Below are 10,607 nucleotides of genomic sequence, written 5' to 3'. Positions count from 1 at the left end.
AGGGACTAGCTAAACCAAACCAACTCCATTGCTGTCGTCGATTGCTACTCATAGCGACCTGTAGTACAGAGTAGAACTGTCCCATAGGGTTTCCAAGGAGCAGCTGGTGGATTAGAGCTCCAACCTTTTGGTTAGCAGCTGAGCTCTTAACCACTGCACCACCAGGGCTCCAGGTACTAGCTACTAGTTCATAAATTACTGTACTAGGAAAAGATTCTCTTATTATTGTAACACATGTATTTCAGTTTTCTCACCAGTCTTGAAGGATAAGCAAAGAAGTAATTTGACAAGCAGGAAGGAAAGTGGGTGATATCTTCCATCACTGATTTTTTTTCCCCTAAGGGAAACCAGGCCCTGAAAGTGGGAGAACCAAAAATGTCAGGGAAGATTCCACTTGTCTGTGATCCATGGGGGTGGGACAGGCGGGAGGGGAAAGACCCAGCGTGGGGACTTGTGCAGGTCATTCTGAAGCGTGCCTGTGTTAATGTCAGCTATAAAGCTTGGACAGTTTTAATTTTCAGAAATTATAACTACTATTTTTTAAAATCACTTTTAGATATCTAATAGCCTTTACTTTGGTGGGGTGGAGACAGCCTTCTCTTTGATTGTTAAATTAGCTTTTAAATAGCATAATTGTTACCACAAATCTCGGATTTGAGCCGCCTGACGCAAAGCCAATACTGAGACAGGAGGAAGTAAGCAGCAAGAGAGAACGCCGGTGTCCAAGAGACAGAGGGGGTTAAATTTCTCCCAAATTCTGTCTCACTCTAAAGGGCTAATGGGAGGGCTTTATAGGGGGAAGGTCAGGGTTACCGAATGTTTTTAAGCACGTAGCCCACAGATGGTCTTATACATCACAGAACAACTACAAGAAACTCTTTATTAAACTAAAGATATGCATATCAGACATCTGGACTCTAATCTGTATGTTTGGAACAGGCTGAAAAAAACTTAAGTAAGAATCTCGGCTAGTGGAACTGCTCTGCCAAGTCCACTCTGACTGAGATAAGGAGCAAGAAAATTGCAGATCAAAAGCGCAGGGCAGCCTTCCTAGCTGCCATCCTGCAGGCTGAAGGCCGTTTTTCAAAAGAACAAAGAGGAGAGAGACCAAGGCCACAGGAGCTAAGAGAGCTCTACACCCCTTTGGAAGAGACCAGTGCAGCTGGTGCAAGAAAAAATGCTTAGAGATTACTTAGAGCATCATTATGGCGTTAGTTATGTCAAACTCTCAATCACCCATTTTGAATAGGAGGAAACATGTCGTAAGGTATTAGGGTCACAGGACATTTTCAATTTTGAGATGCCAGTAGGTTTAATTGGGGGGAATTTCAGAACTAAAATTAAGTGCTCTATAATCAAATTAAACTTAAATTACTTCTACTCTCATGATAACATTTGACTTCTGGTAAAGTTTACCATTTGCAAAACAAAGCTCAGTCATGCTTATTAAGAGTGGAACAGGCTGCTCAGCCATATCTTGAACAGAACCTGCGCCATTTTTCAAAGACTAGAGATTAATTAGGAAACCCTGGTGACATGGTGGTTAAGTGCTACAGCTGCTAACCAAAGGGTCGGCAGCTCCTTGGAAACTCTATGGGGCAGTTCTACTCTGTCCTGTAGGGTCGCTATGAGTAGGAATCGACAGCACTAGGTTTGATTTGGTTTAGAGATTACTCACAGCTTATACAGCTATACTAAAACAAACTAGAAAATATATCCCCTCTAATATTAAAACACTAAAGAAAATATATTTTTTCTACTTCATAATTAAGTCCTATTTTGACTCCTCCAACAACCCTTCCTTGGAAGTTAGAAGTAAAATATTTAACAAAGTGCCATCCTTCCCACATTTTCAACTGTGGTGTGGAAGAAAGGCTACTTTAACATCTTCTAACATGTATCAGGATAGTCGTGAATGTGAATTCTTTGCCCATATTCTAAATTGTAGGTATTAATACCTTTAACCCTAAGACAAGTGACCCAGAAAATTCAGTCAGGAATCTTTCCATTGCAATGGACTGAAACTCAGTTGTTTTGGAGGGAGGGGGGAAATGGAGTATACTGGTCCCCCAGGGTTGAGGGGTGGAGTATACTGGTCCCCCACGGTTGTGGGGTTGGATGGGGTATACTGGTCCCGAGGATTGAGGGGTGAATGGAGTATACTGGTCCCCCAGGGTTGAGGGGGGTAGAATATACTGGTCCCCCAGGGTTGAGGGGGGTAGAGTATACTGGTCCCCCAGGGTTGTGGGGGGTGGAGTATACTGGTCCCCCAGGGTTGTGGGGGGTGGAGTATACTGGTCCCCCAGGGTTGTGGGGGGTGGAGTATACTGGTCCCCTAGGGTTGAGTCTTCTCCCCTGCAGTGTGAAAGCATTGATCTGAAGAGTGGCATTTTCCAGAGAATGCTGGGGTGTTTGTAACGAGAGGAGGGAAGAACAGATACGAAGCAGGCACCAGGCTTTGACAATGATGCCGGTAAAGCTCATCCTCTGAGGGGTTTACTAATGAGTGTGTGTTTTTAAGAAAGCCCAGTAACAAAAAGCCCCAAACGTAAGTTTTGGCATTCATACTACAGAAGGGTTTTTTGCCATTACTATGCTTTAAAGAGACTTAAAAAAAAAACCAAATCCGTTGCTGTCAAGTCAATTCCGACTCATAGTGACCCTGTAGAACAGTAGAACTGCTCCCTAGGGCTTCCAAGGAGTAGCTGGTGGATTAGAACTGCCGACGTCTTGGTTAGCAGCCATAGCTCTTAACTGCTACACCACCAGGGTTTCCTTAAAGAGACTTAAGGGAATCAAATTCAACCCTTCTGAACTCTATTGGATAAAAAGCAAAATGTGCTTGTACAGAGATTCCAGTTCTGTCACTGTTTTAATACCCCAACCAGGATTGTCTCCAGGTCTTTTGGTGGGCTGTGAAACCAATCCCAAAAAGGGCAAGTTCTCACAGATGAGTGGCTTGACATTTGTTGGCTTTATTTTTCACTGATGACTAATACTGAGAAGTAGCATAAGCAGCATATGAGTTACTGAAGACGTCTCAAATTCAGTGCCAAGTAAATTATGTTAGTAGTGTTTGCTGTAACTCACTTAGATCTGAGGAAGCCTGGGCGTGAAGCAGTGTGGACATCAAGCTCCCTGAGCCTGACACTCCACAGACACTTGGGTGTGCCCGTGGTTGTCAGTGGGCTGTGGTTTTCAACCACTCCTACCTGTTGATTTTCATTATAAATTGATGTTAACCTCAGCTTTCAATTTTCAGTTAAGATTTGTGGTAGATTGTTTGGCTAACCGTATACGTGTAGCCAAAACATCTTTGCATCAAAAATACTGTGGCCTAAAATCTCATAACTGGACTTCGAGATGGGCCCGCACACCATGGCACATAGGCCAAGTGTAGCTGTGGGCTGCTCTTGTGCAGCCTGAGAGCTGAAAATGGATTTTAAACTTTTAAAGGGTGTGGGAGTGTGTGTGTGTGTGTGTGTGTGTGTGTGTGTGTAAAATATTTACTCTGGCCCTTTACTGAAATAGTTAAATGACTTTAAGACATGTATGCCCTGTGGTTTAAATGCAGTCATCACTCGCACCCTTGGTGAAGCAGTACATGGCCATGTCATTGGAGTTGGCAGAGAGTCCTTTTCCTGGTGGCAGGAGCAGGTGCACAGCCTTGGGATCCCCAACCTCATGGCCTCAACAAGAAGCCTGAACAACAATAGAAGAAATGAAATGTAACTGTCAAAGCCTTAGGTCTTTTCTGTCCACAGCCACCTGACTTAGGAGGGCCACTTGCACCCATGTGGCGTCTCGAGCATTCCAGGTCATCTGTGACACAGGAAAACCCGCTATGTTCTTGCGTCTTCATCGCAGCATGACAATCAAAGATTACTCCTTAAAGTAATGAAATTAGAGTAGAAATAGAGAATACCTGGAAGAAATTAGTTTATTTCCAGCTTCTTGGTATATACAAAGGTCATGCTAATTTAAGCAGATTATTTTATTAATAAGAAATTGTGGTTAATAGACAATGGAGGCCACAGTTGGAATGAATATGCTAATTAATTTCAAACATAATGCCCATTCTAGTTGGCTTGAAAGGCTTGCTGGTACCAGCTCAAGTTCTTGCCTCAGCCACAAAATTTCAGCACAAATGTATATGCATTTTGTTAGATTCAGTATTTATTCATATGAAAGTTAGCAGAGTAGATATCAAAGGAGAAAAGCCACCCTCTCCCCACCCATCTCCCACTTTTCCAATCTTAAACTCTGTCTTACAAAAGTTTTTCATATTGTCTCCCAGGGAAGAGTCAATATATAGTTTCCTACCGCATCCCCGTATTAGCTTCATTTGTAAAAAATGCAGGATCACTTTCTTGATTACCTAGTAGCACACAGAAAAATTAAAAAAAAAAAGTACCAAAGCTCTTTGTGAAGCCTAAAATGTTTTTCTTCTCTGGTAGGCAGTCTGCAGGCCTTCATTTAATTTGCTAAGGGAAAAAAAGTGATTTAATAAATTAATACGTTTTATAAATCTGTTTATATTCAGCTGTCTGACACTGTAAACTACAGAACTAGCAATAAAAGATTGGTCACTTAATACATTTGCAAGGAATTAAGATCCTAGCATTTACCTTTGTGTACCTGAAAATGCAATGCTAGCTGTATATTCAGTTACTCTAGTGCAGTACAGACATCATTTAGAAAAATTCACGTTTAAACACCCTCTCGCCAAGAGTTGGTTGGGACTGGGCTGAAAAGGAATTTCATAGAGTAGTGTAAAATGGAACCAATACCACTTTTAAACTCTTGGCCAGGTTGGCTCACCCAGCCCAATTATCGGGACGCTGTCTGCATGTTGTTGGAAGGGGAAGAAGATTTTGGCACACTCCTTTAGCCAGGTGGTTTCATAAGTGTTCACAACACTGCAAGGTACACCTTAGACCTTTTTTGCAAAAGAGAAATAACTCATACAGCGATTCAGTTCCAACCCGAGAATCCTATGTCTACACTTCCACCGTGTTACTGCAACCTTGTCAGTCTTTAGGTTCACGACATTTTAGAGTGAGAACACAACATTTTTAGGAATCATCTGGTCAAACTTCTTTCAAAAATGTATTTCTTCAGTTTGTCTAAAGACAGGTAGCAGAGCCTATGCACTTGTATTTATTGAATCAACATGGGAAAGTTGTAAGACAGTGGCCCTCAAAAGACTTTTAAGCAGACATGCAATATTATTTTGCCAGGGTCCTAAAAAGTATGTTCCAGTCAACAGAAGAGGAGAAGATAGTCCTTAATAAGGGAACTTGAATTCGAAGTCTGTGGGGCACACTAGATGGTGAGCCAGGCTTGTTCTATAGGTATTGTCACTTGTAATACTACCTAAAAAATAAAACTAGCCTGAAAAACTGGAAGGGAGTGCAGAGTCATAAGGCCGCTCGACTGGTATGTTCCTTTACACAAGTCACCTGGCCTCCCTGTGCCTGAGCCTCCTCATTCGTGTAAAGGGGGTGATAACCCTTGTTGAAGATCAAAGGAGAAAGCATAGGAATCATGTCATTCTGACTCTGGCTTTCAGAGTGAGTGGGTCACTTCTCCAAGCAGGGAGGCTGCTGGATTCGTGGACACATGACATGTCAGCTAACCAGTGATTAAAGTGCACATCGCCCTGAAGATAAGAAAAAAATGGAACAGCACGTTTGGACAGAGGGCAAAACCCGTCAAGACTGACGTGGTTTTCCTTTACTCAGTAGTGCCTGCCTTACCTGTATGTACTCACAGCATAGTGCCCGTGCACCCATGCAGATACATGTCCACAGTACACTCTGGGTGGGACCTGGGAGCTGGCGAGGGTCGTGTTCAGCCACAGCAGTGTCCTGGCCCCCCACGAGCCTCATTTAGAGGTGGCTGAGGACAAGCCTAACTGCGCACCCTCCCCAACGCCCCCTGCACACACGTGCTCCTGCGCAGCAGCAGCAGCAAGCCTGTGCTTGGTGTCAGGAACGCAGCCGGTGGCCGTGCTCTGAGCTGACCCCTCTTCACTGACACAAGGGCAGAGGGGTGGGAGAGGCCTCTCTCCGACAACCTTGCCCTTGCAAGCAAGCCTGACATTTGGGGTGTCCCTTCGTGAAATAGAGGGAACAGGCAGTGTCCACTGGCCCCTAATAGCGTTGGAGGGCAGCTGGTGCGGCACGCGATGGTTAAGCGCTCTTGCTGTCAACCAAAATGTTGGGGGTTCAAACGCACCCAATGGCCCCGCGGGAGAAAGAACTGATGATCTGCTCCTGTAAAGGTTTACAGCCTTGAAAATTTTATGGGGCAGTTCCGTTGTGTCACATGGGGTCACTATGAGTCCGTATCGACAACACCCAACAACATCCTTTCTCGGACAGCGGGTGCTGTGAGGGGAAAGAAGCCAGCTGATATGTGGAGACCTGCCATCCTAAGTGTGATGCCCTTGGCCATCTGCTCCCAGGCCACCTTCCACTCTGCAGTGATGCTACCATCCAGAGGGACAAGTGGAGGGAAGAATGCCACAGCCTGACAACTCTCACCCATCCTCATCCCTGTTATTCAGGTCACAGCTTCTACAGTTAACAGAGCTTTGGCTACTTTCAATGTCAGTGCCGCTCAAAGCAACATGCAGGAAGAAGCGGGCACCCCAAAAGGAGCGTGACAGGCCTGCTAGTTAAGGTCAATAGTCTGTTCACAAGTCTGCTGATAAGAAGGCTGTCCACACCAACTTCCTTTCCTTGGGTCAAAGCGGTGGCTGAGAATCAGCATTCCTCATGTCACTTACCTGTAGGGCCCGTCCTTTGGTCTCAATGGGGAGGGTAAATGCAGAAATGGCGCAGATCACACAGACGGACGAGAACAGACACACGGCCCCCAGGAACGAGGCACTCATGAGGACCTACAAGTCATAGGGAATGGCTCCATTTATCATAGCCCAAGCCACCTCTCACTGAGCCTTTAGGTCAAAGGGAAAACAAGGATCCCCCTCCCCCAAATACATCCATGAGGTCCTAGGCAGCCACAATGTAACAGCATCTTGGCATCTCAGGTCTGCGATTTGGGCTGAGCTGGGGTGGCCATGTTGTGGCTTCCTCCACGAGCTGGGACTCACATCACCTTATGCCTCTTTTACACCCACCCCTCAGGCATCTCCAGTGGGGCGTCAGCATCTCCCATGCCATTTCAGCTTGCTTAGCTTCTAACCCTCTCACTCCATGCTATGCCCCCACAAACACCCATGCTCCCCCTCAGTCCCAGCAAGATGAGCCAAAAGAAAGTGTTTTGGGGAGAGCTGTAATCTCCAAGTCTCTGCAACGATGACCAACATTTCTCGTCTCTGTTCAAAACACTTCATGCTTGACAACCAATCAAACTTTCTGCTGTGTGGCTGTTTTTCTGCATGCAGTTGGATTTCTGCCTATCCATACATGTCCTTTGACCCGGCCCTTCTCTCCCTGGTCCTGGCTAGTTTGGATGTCTTCTCATACTGTGGTTACCCCCAGACTATGCCCAAAGTGGGCAGAGCAAACATGGTAGTGCCACTACTCTCAAGGACTGCTAACTGAAGTGACTTAAGAAATGGCAGAGCTCTCTAGACACGGAATATGATATTGCCATTTGGAGAGACCTTCAAAATCACCTGGTCTGGTCCAGCCTCCTCAATTTACAGGTAAGCCTAGAGCAGGGGCTAAATGATGGCTTGTCCAAGTCACACCCAGGTCCCTGACACAAAGCATAGCGTTCTTAGCACCACTGGGTTCCCTAAGATCTGCAGTTGGGAGCTCAACCCCTGTGTATAAGGCCTGCTGCCTTCCCCATCAGCAAATGATTCCACGATATTAACATCATTATCTATTTTGTAGTTGAGCTAACAAGTGATAATAGGTACTACTCTCTGATCCTGTCTCCAGAAATAGATTACAAATTTCCCCAAACAGCAGCTTCTATAACTAGCACATATATGTTTGCTTCTGGAAGGTTGGAGAATGAGACTCGGAGAAGGGGTAGAAACCACAAGAAGCCAGGCAGTTTCAGCCACAACCAAACCATGACATGGTTAGGCATGTGGCTGGACTCTGCCATTGCTGCCACCTGTTACTGGACACTGGAGCTCTGGCCACCACCAGAACAAACTCTAAACTATCACCATGTCATGTCCTTTGCACCAGATTCGAAGTCCTGGGTGGTGTGGGGCCCTGGTGGATGGAATTTAGGCCACATAACTGTTACACTGGCCAGGGTCGGGGAGAAACTGCTTAGTCTTGTTGTTGGCTTCCCCCAAGGGAGGCAAGGTTCCACTGCCTACCAGGACCAGCAAGCCAGTATAAGTGTCACTGGATATCCATCCAGTAAATTCCTTTTCTGCCTAAGTCACCAAAGGCAGCTTCTATTGTTTGCAAACAAGAACCCTGAGTGACACCTCATTATAATAACGCTGGGGCGGGGAGGGGGGCTAAATGCAGATTCCCAGGCCCCATGCCAGACTCAGTATATCAAAAGGAAAGAGATCTGTTAATCACTGCTTTTAAAAAGCAGCCCGGGCCAGGGACAAAGAGGGACATCAGAGAATGATAAAAGAGTCAATCCAACAAGAAGATGTAGCAATCCTAAATGTTCACGTACTAAGCAAAAGAGCTTCAAAATTTCATTCAGCAAAAACTGATAAAACTGGAAAGACCAATCCACATGTCATTGGAGACTTCGACAGCACTCTCTCAGCAACTGATAGGACTATTAGAAAGTCAACAAAGATCTGGAAGAACTTACCACCACCATCAGCCAGCAGGACCTTACTGGCATTGATAAAACACTCCACCCAGCAATAGAATATACATTCTTTTCAAGTGCCCAAGGAACACTAACCAAGCTAGACCACATCCTGGGCCATGAAATGAACCTCAACAGACTTAAAAGAATTGAAATCACACAGCATGTTCTCCAACTAGAATGGAATCAAACGAGAAGTCAATGGGAAACGTAGCAGCGAAATCTCCAAATACTTCTAAATCTCCTGCGTATGTGATTCCCTGTTGGTGTCACCTCCTGGAGGCCCCAAACTGATCCATAAGGTATTTGGGTAAAGAAGTTGGATAAAAAATTAAATATTAAAAATATTCTCTATAAAAAATGAATAGAAAAATTATTCATTTAATGTGCCGAGTGCCCACTATATGCCAGGCACTGTAGTGGGAACCAGGAACACAACGGTTAGTAAAACAGGCACACATCCCTCCCATCCTGGGGCTTAAAGTTTATTGGGAGAGAGAAATTTTAAATAGCCCCTCAAATTAAGAGGCAATTACAATCTGACAAGTGGAATGAAAGAAAACTTAAAGGCGTCGTAAGAGCTCAGAGCAGGGAGGTCAGCCTCAGTCTAGGCCAGGGAGGGCTTCCTTAAGGAAGTGATGAGTCATAGCCAACTAGAGGGAGAGATGGGAGAGGGGCCAAACTAGCAAGTGAGAAAACCCCAAGGAGGAAATAACTGGTGCTTTGGATGAACTGGAGTTCCGGGGTGGTGTAAAAAGGTTAAGTGTTCAACTGCTAAACCAAAAGGTTGGCAGTTCCAGCTCACCTAGGGGTGCCTCAGAAGAAAGGCCTGGTGATCTACTTAGAAAAAATCAGCCACTGAAAACTCTCTGAAGTTCTGCCCTGACACACAGGGGGTCGCCATGAGTTGGAGTTGACTCAGTGGCAGCTTGTTCGCTTTTTTGGTTTGATAGACTACAAGAACAAGAACGTCTACAGCTAGTAAACGTGGGAAAGAGTACAAGATGGGAGCCTGATTACTAGAGCCCTGCAGGTCATCTTGAGGATTTTGGTCTTTTTCTATGACGAAGGGGAAAAGGATAAAGAGTGATCAGACCTGCATGTATGCAGGAGGAAAGTAAGTTGAAGGGGAGTAAGAATACACAGAAAAAGGCCAGTTAGTGTGCTGTTTTAGCAGTCAGTGGAACAGTGATGCTGGTGAAGGACATGGAGATAAGATGAGTGAATCAGGATCCATTAGAAGGTTAAACCCACATGGTCTGGGATTGAAGGTGAGGATGAGACAGAAGGAAGTGGAGAAAGCTCACTCCTAGCTTGGACAGCAGATGAAACTCTGGCAGAGGATGGTTTTGGGAGAACCGTCATGATTTTAATTTTGGACATGCTGAATTTAAGATGCTTTTGACACATCCAGGTGGCACAGTAGTTAAGAGCTCGGTTGCTAACCAAAAGGTCAGCAGTTCGAATCCACCAGCTGCTCCTTGGAAACACCATGGGGCAGTTCTACTTTGTCCTGTAGGGTCACTATGAGGTGGAATTGACTTAACAGGCAATGGGTTTGGTTGTTTTTTTTTTTTTTTTCTTTTTTTTGGTTTGACACATCTAAGTGAACATGTAGAGAAGACAATTAGGTATATGAATCTGGAGCTCAGAAGAGAGGCCTGAGCAAGAGATATAAATTGGGGAGTCATAAGCATATAGTTGGTAATTAAAATCCTAAAAATGGATGAAATCACCTATATGAATGGTAGACTAAGATGAGAATCTAGTATTGAGCAATAAGAAACTGCCAACAAGTAGAGGAAGATATGCCACAAAGACATTGAGAAAGA

The 10,607-nt window shown here is 44.9% G+C and overlaps 1 protein-coding gene across 1 annotated transcript in view; it reads right to left on the bottom strand.

Annotated features, from left to right (window-relative positions):
• Positions 1 to 5,913: 5,913 nt before the first annotated feature.
• SVOPL (SVOP like) overlaps positions 5,914 to 10,607 on the bottom strand; it is a 66,714-nt gene continuing 62,020 nt past the window's right edge. The window contains exons 14-15 of the mRNA XM_049894606.1: positions 6,794 to 6,907; positions 5,914 to 6,207 (exon numbers count right to left, since the gene is read on the bottom strand). Of these exons, the coding sequence (XP_049750563.1) occupies positions 5,914 to 6,207; positions 6,794 to 6,907 (408 nt within the window). The remainder of the gene's footprint in view (positions 6,208 to 6,793; positions 6,908 to 10,607) is intronic.

Source organism: Elephas maximus, chromosome 8 (genome assembly GCF_024166365.1).
Source record: "Elephas maximus indicus isolate mEleMax1 chromosome 8, mEleMax1 primary haplotype, whole genome shotgun sequence".
NCBI lineage: Eukaryota > Metazoa > Chordata > Mammalia > Proboscidea > Elephantidae > Elephas > Elephas maximus.
The sequence above is the reverse complement of the archived record's forward strand: the minus strand, read 5'-3'. Positions and strand labels throughout refer to the sequence as shown.